General features: G+C 66.3%; 2 protein-coding genes across 2 annotated transcripts; one reads left to right on the forward strand and one right to left on the reverse strand.

Annotated features, from left to right (window-relative positions):
- Positions 1 to 3,588: 3,588 nt before the first annotated feature.
- PALM (paralemmin) lies at positions 3,589 to 16,120 on the reverse strand. The gene is made up of 9 exons (XM_057407465.1): positions 16,012 to 16,120; positions 9,425 to 9,473; positions 8,378 to 8,458; positions 8,149 to 8,279; positions 7,022 to 7,148; positions 6,589 to 6,611; positions 6,379 to 6,467; positions 5,359 to 5,490; positions 3,589 to 4,270 (listed from the first exon to the last, which is right to left on the reverse strand). The coding sequence occupies exons 1-9, from the start codon at positions 16,014 to 16,016 to the stop codon at positions 3,708 to 3,710; spliced, it is 1,200 nt and encodes a 399-aa protein (XP_057263448.1). The 5' UTR covers positions 16,017 to 16,120; the 3' UTR covers positions 3,589 to 3,707.
- A 660-nt stretch (positions 16,121 to 16,780) lies between these two features.
- PRSS57 (serine protease 57) lies at positions 16,781 to 18,662 on the forward strand. Its single transcript, XM_057407461.1, has 5 exons — positions 16,781 to 16,952; positions 17,095 to 17,248; positions 17,717 to 17,861; positions 18,132 to 18,392; positions 18,479 to 18,662. Exons 1-5 carry the CDS (start codon positions 16,889 to 16,891, stop codon positions 18,656 to 18,658), a joined length of 804 nt encoding a protein of 267 aa, XP_057263444.1. The 5' UTR covers positions 16,781 to 16,888; the 3' UTR covers positions 18,659 to 18,662.
- Positions 18,663 to 21,644: the final 2,982 nt, after the last annotated feature.

A 21,644-nucleotide genomic window follows, 5' to 3' on the forward strand; every position in this document is an offset into this window, starting at 1 on the left:
ATGATGGAGGATCTCATCCCTATCCTCCTCTCTGCCCCACCTCTGCTCCCCACCAGAGCCTTCTCCCTCTGGAAAGCCCCCGTGACCCCTCTGCTCCCTGCAGTGGCTGGAGCACTGCGATGGTGTCAGCCTGCGGCAGGTCCCACTTACCCCTGCCTGGTGCTGGGTGCCCTTGGGCGCGCTCTGGGTGCTCTGGGCTGTGTCCCGGGGCCGGTGGCTCTGGTGCGGCTGCCGGGCAGCTCTGTGCTTCCGGGCAGGACTCAGGAGCCTGTTTTACCACGGGGCTGAGACAAAGTCCATGGGTGATGTGGGGAGCAGGAGCTCACCACGCCCCGGCAGGGTGTGTGCTGGGCTCCGGCGCTGGCACCGGGCATGGCCGGGCCCCACTGCCCCAGAGCCAGCCCTGGCATCCTGGCTCCCGGCACAACCAGGACCTGCGGTGGGCAGAGACTGCAGTGATGAGGATGGGACCGGAGGGTCCTGACCCCAGCACTGCCCCTTGGGACAAGCAGGAAGCTGGGCTGCCACGTCCCTTTCACCTGGGCACCCACCAGCATCGCGCCTGCATCCTCCCAGCATCCCACTTCCTACCCACCTCTTCTTCCCCACTCCTCTGGTGCGGCCGGGTGTCCATCACCGCAGCACCGGGGCTGGCAGTGTGATGGTGCTGGGACTAATCCCAGCCGTGCTGCCCTTACCTGCACCCTGAAGGACCCGCTATGGTGGGGTGTCCCTGAGCATCTCCCTTGCCTGGTGTTACCAGGTGCCAGGGTCAGGTCCCTCTGGGGCCTGGGGACATGCAGGGGTGTCAAGCTCCTGCCTGCCCCCATCACCGGGGTTTATTCCACTGGGAGAGACCTGTCCTGGCTGGAAAGGCAGCTCCTGCTCTGCCCCAGGCTGGTTGGCTCCAGTGCTGCTGTGGGGGAATGAACGTGGGGAGCAGTGGGGTTCCCCATGTCCTGCCCTCCTGCTGGGCTGGCACCGGCTGTGCCGAGGCTCGTGGTTGATGAAGCTGAGGCCGGAGCACCGGTGTCTCCACGTGGGGCTCTTGCACCCATGAAACAACCAGAGGGGAGAGGATGATGGAAGCCTCTGGGCAGGGATGAGAGGGGCCACAGCCCAGGCAGTGAGGGGCTGGTGGGACCCATCCCAAACATCCCTATCCCCATCATCCCAGTCTCCATCATCCCCATCCCCAACATCCCCATCTTCATCATCCACATCCCCAGCATCCTCATCTTCATCATCGCCATCCCAGCATCCTTATCCCCTTTGGCAGCATCTGCATCCCAGCATCCCCCATCCCCAGCATCCCAATCCCAGCATCCCCATCCCCTTTGGCAGCATCCCCATCCCAGCATCCCCCATCCCCAGCATCCCAATCCCAGCATCCCCATCCCCTTTGGCAGCATCCCCATCCCAGCATCCCCCATCCCCAGCATCCCAATCCCAGCATCCCCATCCCAGCATCCCCCAGCCCCAGCATCCCAATCCCAGCATCCTCATCGCCTTTGGCAGCATCCCTATCCCAGCATCCCCATCCCAGCATCCCCCAGCCCCAGCATCCCAATCCCAGCATCCCCCATCACCAGCATCCCAATCCCAGCATCCCCATCCCCTTTGGCAGCATCCCCATCCCAGCATCCCCCATCCCCAGCATCCCAACCCCAGCATCCCCATCCCATGATCCCCACCCCGGCCCCTTTCCCACCGTCGGGTGCTCTTCCCGGTCCGAGGCAGAGGCTCCAGGCTGGTTGTTCACACAGTTTATTTGCTCGGTTCGGGTGTTTTACAAACAACGGGGAGGGTCGGGGGGGGGGGGGGGGGGGGGCAGAACTTCAAACGGCTTCGGCACAAGTGAAAAGCTCGGGAATGCGGGAAGTGCACTTCAGCGGAGCCGGGCGGGGGCTGCGGGATGGGGCTGGGACACATGGACAAGGTCCTCAGCCGCCCCCCCGCCCCCCCGACCCCGTGGGGCCCGATCCCGCTCCCTGCGCCGCGGGATCGGGGGGGGGGGGGCAATGCGGGACCCGGGGTGGGGAGAGGGGGTGCGGGAGGTGATGCGCGGCCCCGCTGGGGACCAGCCCGGAGCCAGCCCCCAGGAGCCATGGGGCACCCGGCTGAGCCCCCGCTCTGTGTCCCCCCGGAGGTGCCAGCCGCGGGCCCCCCCTCCCCACCGCAGCTCTGCCTTTCCCAGGGGGCTTGGGATCGTCTCCCTATGGGACACAGCCCCAGCGCCTCCCCTATCCCTGTAGTGATTCCATGGGGGGGGGGGGGGGGGAACTGCAGCCTGGGTTGTAACTGGGGCAGCAATTGGGATGTTATGGGGGGGGGGGGTGTCACTGCTCACACAAGGTGGGGGGGGAGGGAGGAAAGGCTTTGGGGTCTGAGTCCCATTTCTGGCAGTTCTACCACCCGCATCCCGATGGGCTGATCCCAATGCCCTGCGCCGGCTGCACCGGGGGGGCCCCCAGGCCACGGGGATGGGGACCGCCAGCCCGGCTGGGACAGGGTCGGTGGGAGATGGGACCCCCCCCTCTTGGAGACAGCCCCCACCCCAGGGCAGGGCAGAGGTGCCCTGAGATGGGCTCAGCACCCATGGGTGCTGCCGGGGGCCCCCCGCCTGCCCCAGCGGGTCTCAGTGGGGAGGAAACGCTGGTGCTGGTGGTGAAATCCCCGCTGAAGGGCTGGGGCATGGGGAGGGCTGCGCAGTCCCAGCACGGACACAGCCTCCCAGGGACACCCTCCTGGACCCCCAGCAGCTCCCAGTCCCGGTGCCTGGGGTGAACTGGGCTGTCCCACTCATCCGGGGCCCCAGAACGTGGCTTTAAAAGCTGCCGCTGTGGGGGACATGGGGCTGGGCCCCCCCCCTCCTGTGGCTTGAGGACGCACCAGAGCTGCTGCCCCATTGTTGGCCCCATGGGGCTGGGCTCCCTCGCTGCCATCACCACCCAGGTCACCCTGGGAGAACACGGGCACCGGCCACCACCGCTCAGCCCCAGCAAGGATGGAGGATGGAGGAATGGCCCCGGCCTTGGGACCTGGATGGTGACAGCATCACTGTGGAGGAGCTCCTGCACGGGGTATCCAGGGGGACAGAGCAGCATCTCCCGTAGGAGCCACACATGGCCCATGGCCCCCTGTGAGCTCCCAGCTGTGCCCAGCGTTGTGGAGGGGATGCTGCCCTTAGCACCCTTCCCTTGCCTGGCCACGCTCAGTCCCAGAGGGGCTCATGGCTTGGGGAGCCCAGGACTGAGGCTGCAGGATGGAGCAGGGACATCCATGGGCAGCCAGGGCAGGGGGGAACGACAGCAGCCCAGGGCCTTTCCCTGCAGGAGAAGTGGATGATGGAGGTGCAGAGAACCGGGCTGGCTCCATGCTGGCCGTGTGCTGGGTCCCGCTGGCCACTGGTACCCGGGAGTCACCTACGGATGCAGCAGCAGCATCCTCCAAGCCCCGGCCGGCTCCGGGTGGGAAGTTGTCGGTGAGAGGAAGAAGGGGGGGGGGAAAGGCTCCGGCGTCGTCGGCAGGAGGATGAGGGGGGTCTCTAATAAATACCACAGGCAGCGCTGGGCAGAGGGGGCCGCGGCTGCAGCTCTCCCGTGTCGATGCTGCAGGAGGAGGGTCCGTGTCCGGTGGGAAGGAGCCCGGCGCGGGCCTGGCGAGCGGGGGGCCGGGGCGGCGGGGGGCTCGGCGCGGGGGGGGGCTCACATCACCGTGCAGCACTTGCAGCGCTGCTTCTTCACGTCCGTGTCCTGCTCGGCCTCCTTGGCATCCGTGGCGTTGGTGCCCGGGTTCTGCCCGCCCGGGCTCTCCTCCCGCAGCGGCTGCGCGGCCGCGGGCTCCAGCGCGGTGCCGTTGGGCGGTGCGTGGTCCTTGAGCGCCGGCTCCGGCTTGCTCTCGGCGTCCTCGATCACCACCAGCTCGGCCTTGATGGTGCCCTCCAGCCCCAGCACCTTCTTGGTCTCGTCCTCGTCCTCCACGTTCTGGTAGCCCATGAAGATCATGGTGACGGGCTGCTCGCGGCTCGGCTCCGTGCCCTCGGGCGCGGGGCTCTCCCGTGCCTTGGTTTGCAGCCCCGTGATCTCCCGCCTCGGCGTCGCCTTCTGGCTGCCCGTGGCACTACCGGGCTCCTCGCCCGCCTTGGCCGCGGTGCCCTCGCTCAGCGTGGCCTCGTCCGCCTTGTGCAGGAGCTCCTCGACCTCGGAGGAGCTGAGGGGATGCGCCCCGTTCTGCAGAGCCCCGTCCTCGGCGCTCACCGCGTGCACCACTGCGGGGACAAGAGACGGAGAGTGAGGGCAGCGCGACTGCACCCGGGCAAGCTCCTCCTCATGGAACCCTTCCCCTCCCTCGCATCGAAGCCCGGACCCCCCCTCCCATTCCGCCCCGGCAGCAGATGGGGAAGCCAAAGGGAAAGCAGGAGAGGAGCAGCTCCCAGAACTTGGCTCCTCGGGAGCTGCCGGGTCGCGGAGCGGGATGCTCCGCGGCAGATCCCCGCTGCCACCACCAAACAGCCCAGCAAGGCGCTGCTCCACCACGGTCCTGCCGCATCCCACCGCATCCCGCTGCATCCCGGCGGGGCCGCGGCGCTCCGCACGGCTGCTGGAGGCAGCAGACGGCAGCATCCCTGCCTCCGGCTCATCGCGTTTTCCACTTGACTTGGGGCATCATGCGATGATCAGTGCAAGAGCGCGTGGATGGAGCGATGGATGAGACAGGACCAGCGCGCGCTGCCCTGCGCCGATCGCTGCCGAGGAGCATCCTTGGAGCCGAGGGTCCTGAGCCAGGCGATGGATGGTGTGGTCCGGCACAGCCACGGCCACAGTGAGGGTGTTGAATGGCACTGGCTGTCAGTGCCACACGGTTCCCTTGGAGAGATGGTCGCCACCTGGCCACCGGTGTCCCAGTACCGTTCTGCAGCTCCGTGGCTGGTCCTTGCCACCAACACGACCATCCCTCGTGGGTCACCACAGAGCAGGTTCCCAGAGGTCCCCAAAGGCAGGGGCTGGTCCCTATTGTTGCACATCCTCTGTGCCTGCAGCCAGCCAGGGCACGCCACAGTGCCAGTGCCACGTTCCCCTGGGTCTTGGACACAGCAGATCCTCTTCTCCGTGCTGCAGGGCCATGATGTGCAAGCCAGGGCTGATACCACCATGGATGGATCCCGCACCGGGGGGCCGGGGCGCAGGATTGGAGCCATTGCGGGGTTGCCCCCATCAAGTGTTCCCTGCAGAGCTGGTGAGGGCGGCCAGGAGCAGCCCTGGCACTTCCCGGCCCCGGTGCCCATTGGGATGCTCCGGCCGCTGCTCCCTTGTGCCCTGCTCCTGCCGCCCACGGGCGCTGCGGGCCGGGCCGTACCTTTCAGCTCATCCTCGTACACTTTGACCCCCTGCAGACAGTGGTTCTGGGGGAGCAGGGTGGTGCTGGACAGGACCTTGGTCTCCCCAGTCACTCTGTCCTTCTCCACAGTGATCTCCACCGAGTACATGGCTGGGACACAAAGCACACAGCACGCGTTACAGCGGCCCTGGCCCTCCCCAGCCCCTGCAGCGAGCAGGCGCGGTGCGGTGCGGTGCTGTGCGGTGCTCAGCGGCGTTAGCGAGGCAGCAGCAGGAGCAGTGAATGGCAGAGGTGGGTGCGACATCCCGGGCACAGCGTTCCTACCGGGACCTGCGGGGCCGTTGCCATCCCAGCATCCCCTTACCTCCGCTCCTGCATCCCCCGTGTCCGGCTGTCCGGCTGCTGAGGACCAAGCTCATGCTTGGTGGCATCCCCCTGCGAGGGTGCTGGCGCTGGGGCAGCCCCATGGCCCCGGTGGGATGGGAGGTCCTCAGCACCAATCCTTCAGCTCCTGGCACCGGGATCACCAAGTCCCGGCGGTGCTGTGCTCCAATGAGCCTAAGATGGGCTCTGCCACAGCCTGGTCTGAGCCATCCCCCCGAAACCAGAGCAACCCCGTCCAGCAGCGGAGCCGGTCCCAGGGCCCCCAGCTTGGCTGCTCCCCCTGGCAGCCGGCCATGGGGCTGTGGGGCCATGGGGCTGTGGGGCCACGGGCAGAGGGTCAGCCACGCCGGCAGCCAACGCGCTGCTCCCTGACCCGTGTGCCAAGAAGCCGCAAAGAGAGTGGGAGGTGAAGGATGAAACTGGAGCAGAGACATGGAATGGGGGGTGAAGGGGGGCCCTGAACCACGACCCAGCCACGGCGTGGAAGCGAAACCAACCCCTCTGATTGCAAATAACTGATGCTCTGTGCCTTGGGCTTGGAAAGCCATGGAGCGGTGCCGGGGCTGCGGAGCAGCAGCGAGCCGAGGGGCGGCGCGGGACGGGAGCGGGGAAGCGGCCGGGAAGGAGCGTTCCTCCCGGGAAGCAGGCACCTACCGGCCTTCATCATGTCAGTGCCTTCCACCGCCTTCATGGGGCTGCTGGAGACCTTCTTCTCGGCTGGAGGTGGAGAGGGGAGACACCCGTGTGCCCATGGATGGCACCGCTGTGCAGGAGGGGATGGGGACAGGGGATGGGGCTGCCCCGGCTTCCCCCCCACCCCACCCAGGGCAGCACCAGCCGGGAGCAGGGACTGGGGATCACCTACCCTTGACAGCGCCCAGGGGACTCTGCAAAACAGAAGGGAGAGGTTAGGAGCTGCTGTGCGTCGATGCTGCGCACCCGGGGCACGGGACATGGCACAGCACCGGCACTGCTGGTCCCCACTGCCCACCGCTGTGCCAGCACCAAGAGCCAGCTCTGGTTTGGCTGAATGAAACAGGGGAAGCTCAGGTTAGAGATAAGGCAGAAGCTCTTCCCTGGGAGGGTGCTGAGGCGCTGGCACAGGGTGCCCAGAGAAGCTGTGGCTGCCCCATCCCTGGCAGTGTTCAAGGGCAGGTTGGACACAGGGGCTTGGAGCAAGCTGCTCCAGTGGAAGGGGTCCCCATGGCAGGGGTTGGGGCTGGAGGAGCTTTAAGGTCCCTTCAACCCAAGCCAGGCTGGGATTCTGTGACCCCTCTCACACTGCGGCCGTGCCCACCTTCTGCGTGTTGGGGACGGGCTCGGCTTTCTCCTCCTTGGCTGGTGCCGCTGCCGCCTCTGCCAGGTTCTCCTTGGTGGAAGCCACTGAGCTGCTGTTCTCCAGCGTCTCCAGCTCCTTCTCCAGCCTGTGGGGAGAGCCGGGGCTGAGAGGCCACGGTGCAGGCAGCAGAGCCACCAACATGGGCCAGAGACATGGCACAAAAGGAGAGGGGAAGCACAAATCAGCCCCTAGGCTCATGGGCAGGGACAGAGACCGACCGACCTCCAGCACAGCCACCACTATCCCTTGGCTGATGGGATGGAAGAACCCATTTCACTGGCACCAGGCAGGGACGTGGACTGACCCCATGGGGTGTCCTGCTGTCCCCATGCGGTGTCACCCAGCCACGCCACACACTGGTGCTCGCTGGCACGGAGCGATGCTGCTCCATCCCTGCTCCTGTTTGAGCTTCCCATGAAGGCGACCGCCCGTTCCCGGCCACGAGCCCCACCGGGACGTGGCTGAGGTCCGGGGAGCCCCCAAGGATCCGTGTCTGTGTCAATGGGAGCCGTCAGAGCCCCCCCCCCCCCGCCTTCAGCACCGCGAGGCGCCGGCGGAGGAATGCACCGCGCCATTAGAGCCACACAAAGGCCCCTTCGTGCCTGACCCCTCTCTGCACCGATGCGCAGTAATCGACGGCACAGCCGTGACGGATGGCATTCCTGCCGCCGGGACACCCCCCCGGCAGCACAGGCACGACGGGGCCCGGCAGGGGCTGAGGATTCTCTCCACCAACCTCCCACCCAGTTCCTTCCCCAAGGGCCAAGCCACCACGATGGGTCCATAAGGAACCAGCCCCCCATTGCCCTGCCCTGCTCCAGGGATGGAGCAGCCCCCCCCGGGGGTGTCCATGCTCAGAGGGGCTGGATGCAGCCCCCGGTCTAAAGGCAGCACAAACCCAACTGGGGGGTTTCATGGCTCAGCACCAGCAGCGCCATGAGGAGGCATCTCCATTCCCTGCAGCTGCGAGTGGGATCACAGCATCACGTCCTGAGCTTGTGCATGGGACCGAGCTGCAGCTCAGCATCCCTCCTTGCCAGGGGGGTCTCTGGAGGGTGCCACAACCCCAGCACCGTCCCCGTTACCTCTGGATGGTTTCCTCCAGCTCCTTGGTCTTCACCTCATCCTCCTGCATCTGCTTCTTCATGGCCTCCTCCTCCTCGGAGGCTGAGGCCGGGGCCCCCTCCAGCAGCCATCTCTCCCGCAGAGCCTTGGACTGGGGAGCAGAAGCGGGTCAGGGTCCTGCCTGTGGGCACCGCAGCCTGGGGGGGGGGGGGGGGTCCCCGGTGCAGATGCAGCCCGGGGAATCCTCACCTTGAGGTGCTGCAGCTGCCTCCGGTCGTCCTCGAGCTGCCGCCGCTTGTTCTCGATCTCTGTCTGACGCTTCCGCTTCTCCTGCAGGGATGAGGGCGGCAGAGCCGGGCTCGGAGCAGGGAAGGGGGGGGCTCATCCCTCCCGGTCAGGAGAGGGGCTCCCGGGCACAGAGCATCCCACCGGGGGCTGCCCCATCCCTGCCCTCACCGGGGGAAACTGAGGCACGGAGGGTGCAGAGACCTGGGGCTCTGCTCCCCATCTCCAGGTGTGTTCCCCTTGCCCGGCCCCATGGAGCGAGCTGCCAGCACAGGGGAACCGGGGCCCCCCCAGCCATGGGGCCCATGCAGGTCGCTTGAGCAGGCTCAGCCCCAGCCTGGGCAGCGTCACCCGCGTCCCTTCTCCTCCGGCCAGGAACAATTTGCCCTTTGTGTGGCAGAGATGGGCCGGTAGTGGATGGGATGGGGAAGCTGCCAGCCCGTGGCGGGGTTTAAAACCAACCCAGAGCCCTGCTCCGTGCCAACGGGGCTGCTATGAATGGGACCACCAATAGCCACGGCTGGGTCTGCACCGTCCCCGGCCCCATCCTGGGAAAGGGTGAAGGGGAATCAACTCTTGTTCCCCTCCCGGGACTCGTCAAGATGCTGCTTCATTAATTAAACCTCCTGCTCGCTCTGTCCCTGTTTCACCAGCGCAGCCAAGCCCTGTGGGATCCTGCACTCGGCTGCGGTGTGTCCCTGGGACCGGCACCCTCATCCCTGCTGGGGTCCACCCTGTGTGGCACTGGGATCTGGGGACACTGGGATCTGGGGACACTGGGATGCGGGGACACTGGGATGCGGGGACACTGGGATGGGGGGACACTGGGATGGGGGGACACTGGGATAAGGGGACACTGGGATGGGGGGACACTGGGATACGGGCACACTGGGATACGGGGACACTGGGATACGGGGACACTGGGATACGGGGACACTGGGATGGGGGGACACTGGGATAAGGGGACACTGGGATGCGGGGACACTGGGATGCGGGGACACTGGGACTCACCGCAATGGCCTGCAGCCGCTCCTGCTGAAGGGTGCTGGCCTCCACAGCCCTGCGAGAGAGCACAGAGCGCAGTGAAGAGCGTGGCCACCACGGCGCAGGGACTGGGGACATTGTGCCACATCGTGCCACCCCACAGAGGACACAGCCATGGGCCAGACGCTTCCCTTCCCCTCACAGAGCCGAGTCCCCCTCTGCCTGGATCCCTGGGGACAGGCACCTTGCCCAGACCTGGCACAGCCAGGCCCACTCCTGCCATGGTGCAGATGGAAACGGTGACCACGGCCGGGCTGGAGCGGGGCTCCCGGTCCTGGCCATCCCTGCGGTTCAACCTGGCTCACACTTTCCATTCCAAGCCCATTCCTTGGCTGCTGACACCTTTCCTGGACGCTGACCTTTCCGGGCTGCATGCACAGCACACGCATGCACACGGGGACACACACACACACATGAACACACACATGGATGCGCATCATGCGCCTGGGTGGCAGCAGCCTCATGGGTCCCTACACAGCTCTTCCAAGCATTTGGGGTCTCGTGCCCATGTGCCACAAGCGCCCTGGACCAGCCCAACCGGCATCGCAGCCCCATGGGCCCGGTGATGCCAACAGCATCAGGTGCAGGTCCAGCAGTTGCCTGGGGCCCTGCGGCCATGGGGGATGCTCCAGCACCACAGGAGGCGGCTGGATGCTCACCAGACAGCGCTAACGAAGTGCTTCGCTGTGACAGTAATTGGGGTGGGAGGCACAGAGGTGTCGTCAGGCGATGGATCCGTGCCACTCGGCTCCCAGAGCACAGGGCAGCAGAGCCTGCAGGCGGGAGGGAACCCGGGCAGGGACCCCACCTGCCTCAGCTCCCAGCCCATGGCTCTAGGACCCGGTGCTTCAGTCACATCCATGTCACAGCTCCCAGGAGAGGAGCCCTCACAGGACACTATGGCCCCAGCACAGCAGGAAAAGCCATTAGGAAGGAGCCGGTGCAGAAGCGCCGCCGCACCGCAGCTGCGCACGTGGGGGCCATGGCCCCACTGACACCGGTTGGAGCCAGCCCTGGCTTCATACAGCACCAACCCCAATGGGAGGCACAGAGAGGGCAGCCCCGGTTCCCCCTGGGGCGTCCGGTTTGGATGGCAACGGAACCCATGCGACATGGGGCGAGCACTGGCAGCAGCCGCACCATGGCCCCTGCGTTGGGCTCCAGCCCAAGGGTGAAACCGCCCTGGACCCCCCGAGTCCAGCTCACGGCACCACAGACTCAGAGCACTTTGGACCAGGGCCTGCTCCTCTCCTGGATCTTGCCCCATCGGATGGTTCCAAACTTTTACAGCATTCCTGAAACGTCCTCTTCTGCTTTTCCTCCCTCCTCCATCCTCTTTTATTTTCCATTATTTGCTACAGCCTCCACATTCCCGGGTCGGACGCCAGGAACCTTCCTGGCCCAGGGAAAGACATGGAACAGGCCGGATGCCCCTCGCTCCACCCTCTGGCCCCAGTTGCCCCAGCACGTTGTGCTGGACCCCAGCCACTGCCCCGGGAGCACTGATCCATCACACTGGGGACACCGGGCCCTGGCCCTGGGGCCGGCTCCCTCAGCTACCGGGAGCAGGAAGATGGAGCCAGGGCTCAAGGCAAGCTCCCCCCCGCCCCCAGCCACCATCCTCCTCTTCCTCAGCACCCCTGGGCCGGGCCGGTGCCAATGGGGCCCCCCAGTGACTGATGGCTCCGCCGAGGCGGGAGGCGGTTCCCTGGCAACGGCGCCATGGCAACAGCGCCATGGCAACGGGGCGAGCCGCTGGGAGGGGGATGCGCGAACCCAGCGCCACCAAACCGGGGTTGTGAAACCCAGGGCCACCAAACCAGGGCCACCAAACAGGGGCCATCAAACCCGGGCCATCAAACCCAGTACCACCAAACCAGGGTTGTCAAACCCAGGGCCACCAAACCCAGTGCCACCAAACCCGGGCCATCAAACCCAGGGCCACCAAACCGGGATTGTGAAACCCAGGGCCACCAAACCAGGGCCACCAAACCCAGTGCCACCAAACCCACTGCCACCAAACTGGGGCCATCAAACCCAGGGCCACCAAACCCGGGCCATCAAACCCAGCACCACCAAACCGGGGTTGTCAAACCCAGGGCCACCAAACCCAGGGCCACCAAACCGGGGCCACCAAACCCAGTGCCACCAAACCAGGGCCACCAAACCCAGTGCCACCAAACCCAGTGCCACCAGACCCAGTGCCAACAAACCAGGGCCACCAAACCAGGGCCTCCAAGCCCAGTGCCACCAAACCCAGTGCCACCAAACCCAGTGCCAAGAAACCCAGTGCCACCAAACCAGGGCCACCAAACCAAGTGCCACCAAACCCAGTGCCACCAGACCCAGTGCCAACAAACCAGGGCCACCAAACCAGGGCCTCCAAGCCCAGTGCCACCAAACCCAGTGCCACCAAACCAGGGCCTCTGAGCCCAGTGCCAAGAACCAGTGCCATTGAGTCCAGTGCCACCAAACCTAGGGCCACCGAACCAGGGCCATCAAAGTAAGTGCCACCAAATCCAGTGCCAACAAACCCAGTGCCACAAAACCCAGGGCCACAAAACTAGTACCACCAAACCCAGGCCACCAAACCAGGGCTTCCAAGCCCAGTGCAACCAAACCAGTGCCACTAAACCCAGTGCCACCAAACCCAGTGCAACCAAACCCAGGCCACCAAACCAGGGCCTCCGAGCCCAGTGCAACCAAACCAGTGCCACCAAACCCAGTGCCACCAAACCAGGGCCATCAAACCCAATTCCACCCAGCTCCTAAGGAGCCACAAACTGGGAAAAGAAGCCCAGAGTGAGCCCTTCTGCCTCCCCCCTCACTTCACCGGGTCTCCGGAGCAGCGGTGAACAGGCTCATGCTGTCCCGCCCGGTGCCCGTGCTGTGCATGTCCCAGCCCCGCGGGTCCCAGCGCAGCTCCTCGAGCCGTTCCTGGATGCACCACATGGCCGGGAAAGCCGCGGGCTGTGGTGTGGGAGAGGAGGCTGAAAGGACCAGGGATGCGGGTGGCACCGGGGGATGACGTCCTGGGAACTCCCACCTGCAACGGCAGCATTCCCCGGCCCCCCGGGATGGATCCTCACACACGTGGGAGCACGCGTGTGCCCCGTGCATGCACTGCGCTCTCCCTTTGCTCTCCAGCCCTTTCCAGCCCTGCTGATGCTGCCGTTTCCTAACCATCACAAGGGAAGCCCGTGACCTTTTGTCTCCTCCCCGCCTGACACGAAACAATAATGTTTATTTGCCTTCCTCGGTCTTTTTTCCCATTAGCTCATCCAAATGTGCAAAGAGCCGCTCCTCCGCTGCCCTGACCTCCGCTCCCTCTCCACCCGCTCAGCTCCGAGCCCAGGGGAAGGCAGGGGGAGAGCCTGGACCTCCCCACCGGCACCGGGGATGGCGAGGGCTGCACGGCCTGGACCCCGTGTGAACGGCAGCACCGGCAGCAGTCGAGGCACCGGCGCTGATTTACGGCCCCGTTCCCATGCCAAGAGCCGGGCCCCTTGCCTGGGCCTGGAGTGACGCTGCCGTGGGGAGGCTGCAGCCTCCGTCAGCGGGGCCGCGATCGAACGCCCTCGCCGGGAGCGCATCGACCACAAAGGCAAACGAAAGCTGCGACACCACGGAGCCGAGCGCGGGGCGGACCCCTCCGATCCCTGCCCCACCGTGCTCAGCCCCTTCCCTCCCCATCGCTGCTGCGGCCCTGGGAGGAGATGGGGAGAGCGGGGAAGCGATGGGGAGGGGGGGGGGGCAGGAGGAGGAGATGGCAGCCCCAGGCTCCCGAAAACGCAGGATGCATTAGAGCAAGCAGCGCTGCCTGATTGATTCTTCGGGCTGAGATGTGGGCTGGGAGTGCCAGGAGAAAATGGATCCCATGAATATTTGATGAACGGAGGCTTGGGGAGGGAGTTTGATTGGAAAATTACAGATCTTTCAAACAATGGTTCAAGTGCCCTCCAAACACTCGGGTTTCCAGCTCCCTTCCAGTTAGAGGAGCAAGGCTCCACCAGGAAACTCCCCCCCCAGTTTATGAATGAGCATGGAGCCGGCCTCTCCCCATGCCTGGGAGCGCCAACCGGCCGGGACACAGCTCCTGGCACCTCGGGGCAGTGTCACTCGGTGCCTGGGTCCCCATTCACACAAGGCAGCACGGCTTTCCCACACCAATGCCCTGTCCATGGGCACACACGAGGCTCCAAGGAGCATCAGGAACGTGGCTCCAGGCAAGGGCACCCCCATGAGCCCCAGGAACCCACAGGAGCTCGGTCCTCGGCGCCGAGCCAAAGGGGCTGGGCTCATCCCGCATCCAAGCCATCTCCACCAGGAAACACCTGGCTGGGGCAGGATCCGCCCCGGCTCCTCTCTGTGCTCCCGGGCTGCTGCAGGGCTCATCCACACCCCCCCAAGAGCAGCTCCTGTCTGGGGCCCTGGGGCTCACTCACCCCCGGATGGAGCAGACGGGCTCCTGCACACGCTGCCTCCACCCGACCCTGCCATGGTGCTTCCCGGCTTTCCCCCCCCCACCCCGCCCCGGCACCTCCGGTGCTGGAGACGGGCCCACGGCCAGGAAGCGGCAACACCAACACCAACACCGGCAGCTTCCCAGGAAACCTGCTCCGGTTCCTGCCCAGCCGAGAGGCCCCGGCCCACCGTACATGGCCAAAGCCTGCAGGGATGGACCTGACCTCCGCCGGCTCCCTGCTGCTCCAGCCTAGGGAGCATCAGTGGGGTTCTGCTTCTCCCCAGCCCCAAGTCCCAAGTCCCTTCCCAAAGTGCTCCCAGATGATTCCTCAGGCAGAAGCCTCCCTCCTTCGCCAGCTACTGCTCAGCGTCAGATCAGGGATGAGCAGGGTTGGGAGGGCAGGACCAGGAGGGTCCCCACTCAGAGGAGACCCACAACCTCCAGCTGCTCAAGCACATCAACAGCAGCAGGAGCACGGGACAGACGAGCAGCTCCGATGGGTCCAACGTCTTCAGAAGAGCTGGAAGCTTTCAGCCAAACCTCCCCAGGCACCAGCGCCTCGCAGCAGCCAGGACCCTCCTCCAGCCACTGCCAGCACCAAGGAGAAGCAGGAGCCAAAGCACCCACGGTCTGCTTCAGAGCCAGGCCGACATCAGGGGAGACCTCGCTGCGTCCCCACTGCCCCAGGACCCTCCTAAACCTGCCCATGACCAGGATTGGAGGCAGCAGGACTGACCCAGCGAGACCCGGAGCTGCAGGGCTCCTCGCTGCCCGGCTCCTGCAGCTCCTCGTCCCGCTCCCCAGGGCTCATCGTGCTCCTCGGTTCTGCCCTTTCCCTCCCTGCCTTTTGGCAAATCACACACACGTTTTGCTCCCCAGTGAGGCACTGTTCTGAAGGCACCAGCACCCCGAGGAGCTGCCCAAAGCCATGGACCTGCCTTGGCGAGCTCTCGCCTCCCGTCCCTCCAGCAGCACAGGGCGCTGCTCTGCTCCCCCAGCCCCACCGCCTCTGACATGAGCCCGGGCCCCCAATGGTGCCACCACGACCAGAGCCCACCCCGACCCCAGGAACCCCCCTTCCCACCTCTCACCAGCACCCCATGGGGTTCTCCCTCAGTGGGAGATGGATGGAGGCGAGGGGGACCTGTTGAGCACCCGGCATCTCACCAGGAGCATCAGGACAAGGCCGATGGAGCGTCGCTGACCCCGGGCAGGGTGGATGCGCCCCAAGGGATGCGGGGAGACCCTTGTTTGCCACGGTGGGGACCAAAGCATGGGAGGGAAGGAAAGGCCTCAGTGAGACACAGCTGCTGGCACCCAGCGCCGTGAGCAGCCGCCCAGCCCCGCGTTCTCCCAGCACCACCAGTCCCCGTGGGGCAAACCCAGTGCGGGGCAGGATGGATCCCAACCACGGGCCTCCACCTGCTCCCTCCATCACCCGCAAAGCCCCATGCGCGGCTCTGAGCCCGCCTGCAGGCACCGACCCAGCCGGCAGGGCCCCACCGCAGCACACAAAGGACGAGGCCGGGGTACGGAGAGCACCCGTCCGTCCCTCGGGACCCCGCACAGCAGCAGCCGCGGCTCAGGGCTGGGGGTGCGGGGGGGGCTCCGCGGTCCCGCAGCGGCAACAACAGGTTCAAAACACAAAAATAAACGCCCCTCCCACCCCCCCCCCCCCCCCCCCCCCCCCCCCGCTTCCCGCACCGCTGCCAGCGGAGACGCCCCCCCCGCAGCCCCCGCTCCACACCGGGGCCTCCGCCGCTGCACCCCGAGCCGGAGCTGCGGCACCCCCGGGCAAGGACCCGAGCAGCACCGGGGGGGCAATGAGGGCGTGGGGGGGGGGGGGTCCCGAGCCCCGGTACCGGGGGGCCGCGAGGCCCCGGTGTTGGGGTTCTGAGTCCCCGGGATTGAGGGGAGGACGACGGGGACGACCCCCCGGTTTCATGCTCCCGAGCTCCTGCATTGACGGGATATGAGGCCCCGGTGTGAGCTCGGTGAGCCCGCGGTGCGGGGTCCCGGGCCCTGGCACTCGGGGGGACCCCCCCCCCGCCCTCCCACCTCAGCGCTGCGGAGCCCGGCCGGTACTCACTCCATTTTCCGTGCGGGCTGGGCGGCGGCTCCGCTGGGCTCGGGGCCGGACGGGGCGAGGCGGAGCGGGGCCGGCGGCCGCCGGCGTCCCGGCGCTCAGGGCCCGGCGGGCGGCGGCATCCCCGGTGGGGCTGCGGGATGCGCAGGGATGTCGGGGCCGCGCCGGTGCTCCCGCCTCCCGCGCCGCCCGCACAGCTCCGTCTGCCGGGCGCGGCCCGCCACTGCCGCCGCCCCTCACCCGGCCTCGGGGCGCGGCTGCTTTTGGGGTGCGGGGAGGGGAAGCCCCACAGCGGGTCCCGGCTGCGCAGTGACCTGGTCCTTGTCCCGGACACCTCCTTTTGGCCCCCCCCAGCACCACAGGGGGGTCTCCCCCCGGGGCACTGCCGCTGCCGGAGGCCACTCTCATGGCTCCCGTTGCACCTCCATGGCCTCAGCACCCGGCCCTGAAGATGCAACCGGGGAGAGGATGGAAAAGGGGGAGCCCGGGTCCCCCCCTCACTGCTCCTGTTTCCCAACGCGTTGGGCAAACGCTGGCAAACTGACACAGGAAGCCCCGAGCCAGGCTCCGACCGCAGCCCGTTAGGAAATGTGCCCACTGCTGGGGCCAGAGCTCCCGGCTGCAGCACTGGGGTTCACCCCCCCCCCCCCCATACACCCACCCCGGTACACGCACAGTCCCTGCCCCGGGGTGAAGCTGCACCTACCCCTGAGGCACCATTGCAGCGCCTGTGCCCCCCACCCGCAGCATTGCACAAAGCAGCGACACCCAGAGAGGAAGAAGCAGGAGGGAGATACCCGCTGGCACCCAGAAGTATTTAAGCACCCCCCCCATCCTGAGCGGCCCCACAGGAGGTGGTAGTGACCTGCTCTGCCCCAGCATGGTCACGGTTGGGCTCTTCATCCTTAGCCTGGGAGGCTCCATCCTGCTCCTGGCCCCAGCAGGTAAAGGGGGAGCTGGGGCTGAGGAGGCTGTGGGGTGGGAGATGGAGACCCCGGGACAGAGCACTGCGGGGGGGGGGGGGGCACAGGACACCCTGGCAGCCAGTGACTGCCTGCACTCCCCCCCCCCCCCCCCCCCCCCCAGGCACCCAGGGGAGCCGGATCATCGGGGGAAAGGTGGTGCCCCCCCACTCCCGGCCCTTCATCGCCTCCATCCAGATGGACGGGCAGCACGTGTGTGGGGGCTTCCTGGTGTGGCCCAAGTGGGTGATGACAGCAGCCCACTGCCTCATTCCCCGGTGAGCTATGGTCCCACTGGGGGGCATGCACATCCCAATCCCCACCCCGGGGCACAGCACAAACAGCCACCCCCATCCCAGATGCAGCCCTCTAGGGACAGGTCGAGGGGTGATGGGTTTAAACAAACAGGGCAAGTTTAGGTTGGAGATGAAGCAGAAGCTCTTCCCTGGGAGGGTGCTGAGGCGCTGGCACAGGGTGCCCAGAGAAGCTGTGGCTGCCCCATCCCTGGCAGTGTTCAAGGGCAGGTTGGACACAGGGGCTTGAAGCAAGCTGCTCCAGTGGAAGGGGTCCCTGCCTGTGGCAGGGGTTGGAGCTGGTTGAGCTTTAAGCTCCCTTCACCCCAAACCACTCCATCTTTCTATTCCATCATTCCCACCCACCCATGCACCCCTCAAGCCTCCCTGCTCCCTTCCCCCCCCACTGCCCCCCAGCCACAGCAGCACCCGCTCAGGGCCCCTCCACTGCAGGCGCAACCCCTCGGTGCGCGTGGTGCTGGGCGCCCACCGGCTGCAGGAGCCCGAGGGGTCCCAGCAGGTCTTCAGCATCGCCGAGTCCATCGCCCACCCGCACTATAACCCCCGCTCGGTGGACAACGACATCCGCATGCTCAAGGTGAGGCCCGGGGTGGGGGGGGCCTGGGGGTGCCCCATGCAGGACCGAGCCGACACTAGATGTCAGTGCTTCTCCGGAGAAGCAGGGCCACGCCATGGGGTGCGATGGAGGCGGGTGAGGACCAACCTCCCTCCCTCCCTCCCTTCGCTCCGAGCACACTGGGACCAATGCAGAGGGGCTCAGCATGAGCAAGGAGCTGGGGTGGGAATGGGATGGGGCGCGATGGGGCGTGGGGCTCCGCCATAGCAGCAAAGCCACCCGTGTCCCCAGCTCAACAGGTCGGCCACGCTGAACCAGTACGTGAAGCGGATCCGCCTGCCCCCTCCACACATCGACCTGAAGCCCGGCACCGTCTGCTTCGTGCTGGGCTGGGGGGACACGTCCAACTACGGCGACCGGCCCACCGAGCTCATGGAGACCGGCACCACCATCGTCAAGCGGAGCCTGTGCCGGACGCTGTGGCGGGGCAAGGTCTCGTCCAACATGATGTGCGGGGCGAGCCGCAATGCCACGCTGCAGGGTGTCTGCGCGGTGAGTGCGGTGCCGGCATCGAGACCCCCCAGACAACCCCCTCCAGGAGACCCCCTCGTCCCCTTCCCACCCCTTGTGCTTTGCAGGGGGACTCCGGGGGACCCCTGATCTTCAAGAAGAAGGTTTACGGCATCGTCTCGTTCTCCGGGCAGAGGTGCGGGGACCGCCGGTACCCCGACATCTACACCAAGATCTCCAACTACATCGACTGGGTGCATCGCACCGTGCAAGGGCATCGCCATCAGAAGGGGCAGCCGAAGCCCTAGTGGGGCTGGGGAGGGGGCCTGGGGCCGTGGGGAAAGCTGCTTGGCAGCTCCTGGGAGGGGAGAAGAGCACCAGGACTCCCAGGTCCCCTGTCCCAAGGGGGTTTGGGAGCTGATGCTCAGCCTGAGTCTGCCTGTTGGGGATGGGAGCCCAGCTGCCCCAGCCCCAGCACCTCGCTCGGCCTCTTGCAGCTGCGAATTTGCCTTCCTCAATAAAACCCTGGTCCCAGACCTCTCTTCATTCACCTTCCCTCTACCCCCCAAGCTCTGGAGAAGGGGAGCTCCTTTGCTCCCCACCAGGGATGTGATGGGGAGCCCAGGAGGTTGGACTGGGGCTACTGCTTCTGCCCAGCACTGCCCAGGCGGCTGCTGCCCGTCTCACTGGGGGCTGGTTTTTCCAGGCTTTCCCTTCTCCTGTCCTTCCCCTACCCACTACAACCCCCTCTCTGGCTGTCCCACTGCTCCCCTTTGGGTTCCAGACCCTGGGCTTGTCCTGGACTGGGGTGAATGGAGCAGGGGCTGCAGGAGGAAGGAGGGACCCACTCATGACCAGGCCCTGCTCTAGAGGAGCCAAAACCCACATCCATTCACTGCTGCCCCACAGAGCATCCCCAGCAGCGCTGAGGCTGCCCCACTGCCGGGGTGGGGCTCCCCATCCCATCCCATCCCATCCCACCCCGTCTCACCCCATCCCGTCTCGTCTTGTCCCGTCCCGTCTCACTCCACACCCTCCCCACCGCGGTGTGGGACCCCCCAAACAGGGGAACCACAGAGCCCCCGGGGGCAGATGATGGGCTCCGGCCGCCCGCTGCACTGGCAGAGCCCGCGGGGTGCCGGCACGCTGGGGCACGCAGCCGGGTGCTCCCCACGGGGGCACTGGCGTGGCTGTGGGCACAAGGGCCAGGGGGGACGTGTGCTGAGCTGCTGCCAGGCCTCAGCGTGCGGCATTGCCAGCGTCTCCAGGGACATTCCCTGCTCCTGGTTTGATGTGGCTGCAAATTGCTGGCACGCCGCGGGCACGGGGTCCCCGCACGAGGCTGCAGCGACCGCAGCATCCGGCACCAGCCGTGCCACAGCCCCCAGGGGCTCTGCCAGGGAGGAGAGGATGAAGGCCAGGCCTGGGCTGAGAGGTCCCCAGACCGACCCTCACCATCGGCTCCCTGCGCTCACCGCACCGGGAAGCTTTGGCTGCCACATCCCCTCCTGTTGCAATCTCCGCTCCCCGCTGCATGCATGGGATCAGGGGGCCACAACCACCGGCATCCATGGCTTTGGGGACACCCAGCAGAGGACAGACCCCTGCCAAGCTGTCAGCCTCCAAGGAAGCCCTGTGGGGCTCCCAGCAGCATGGGGCAGAACCCCTCCGCCCCACTCCGGGATGCCGGGGCAGGGCTTCTGTGTGCTGCCGGGAAGCCTGGAGAGCCGGCGCCTGTCCCGGCTTGTCCCAGACCACCCAAAATCCTTCGGGAAGGAGGCGCCTGACTCACGGCCGTGTTTTGGAAGCCGAAATCTCCCGCTCATCGGCAGGAGCTGACGTCGCCGCCGCAGCCCGTGCCCGCGGGGCTCGGCGCGGGGCCAGGCACCGGCGCTCCGGGCACCGAAAGGCCGAGGATGAGGAAGCCGCCCCGGGGAGGAAGGCGCTGGGGCGGGCTCGGAGGAGCCCAGGCCACACACACCACCACGTGCCGCGGGTGCTGGCGCCAGGGGAAGCCCTGGGCAGCGTTTTGGCAGCGTTTTACACCCGTCCCCAAACGCAGACCGGGCATCGCTGAGCGGGGTGGGTAGAGAGGGGCTGCAAGGAGAGCCCCTGCCTAATGGTTGCGATGCTGCTGCCTGGTCAGGCTTCAGCTCAGCGCCGGGGTGCAGGAGATGCGGGGTTCAAGCAGTGGCTGCAGCCTGGGCTGGATCCTGTGCGATGCTCAGCACCGGACCCCAGGGAGGGCTGAGGGTGCTGGCCCAGGAGCGAAGGTCTCATTCCCCCTCAGTGCCCCAGTTTGGGACCCCCAGCCCAGGCGGGGAAGGGGGGGGGGGGGGCTGCATCGTGCTGTCCCCCAGCACAGGGGATGCGGCTGCCGTTGAGCTGCCGGTGCCAAGCCACTGGCTGCTGCCTGGGCTCCCGCGGTGGGGAAGCGCCGCACATCAGGACCCAATTACGTGCAGGAATTGTTTTGTGAAATACCAAACCCTCACGGCACGGCCTGATATTGGGAACAGATTTATCTGCCTGGCTGCTGGCTCTTCCCTTTCCTCCCACTGCAGGGAACGGCCTCAGCCGGGCTGGAAACATCCAACACTTGGAGCCAAGTGGGAGCAGGGGCTCTCAACCATCCCCATCCCAGCAAAGGAGCTCGCAGTGATGCTGCAGCAGCGCAGCCTTGGGGGATGCAGCCACCTCCTGCGGCCCCAGAACCCGCTGAACAGAACCGGACCCACGGCACCGTTTATTCCGGGTTTTAATGATAAGCCAAACGGTAACAGAGCTGTTAAATGCCCCTAACGCTGCCGAGGAGGAAATGGGGGTGTTCCCAGAGCGTCTGCTGCAGGAATCGGAACGCAACCATACAAAAATAGAAAATAGGGTATTTTTTATATATATATATAAAATATATATGATATTTATATAAAGGCAATAGCTTTTCAGTGTCAGAGATGTTATTTACACAGGTGACAACACACAACATGAGAGAAGTAGTAAAAATAAATACAGAGGGTGTTGACAGGGCAGTCAACAGAGCAGGGGGTGCCCGGGGGGGGGCCAGGCAGGGCCATCAGCCCCTCCTGTCCCCCTTTGTCAAGCCACGCTCCCCACGGCCACCCCACAGCGCTCTGGGAGCCAAGCACTGTCATGGGATGGAGGGAGGGAGGGGAAACTGGACCCGGGCGATGGGCTTTGGGTGAGGGTACTGCAGGGTGGGGAGCTCAAGGGGACGGTTGTGCCCCCCCGGTCAGGGCTGCCATGGCCCATGATGGTGCGGCCACCATCGCACCA

This window comes from Pezoporus wallicus, unplaced genomic scaffold (genome assembly GCF_028554395.1).
Source record: "Pezoporus wallicus isolate ANWC-B61680 ecotype Strahan unplaced genomic scaffold, APGP_CSIRO_Pwel_v1 contig_14048, whole genome shotgun sequence".
Lineage (NCBI taxonomy): Eukaryota > Metazoa > Chordata > Aves > Psittaciformes > Psittacidae > Pezoporus > Pezoporus wallicus.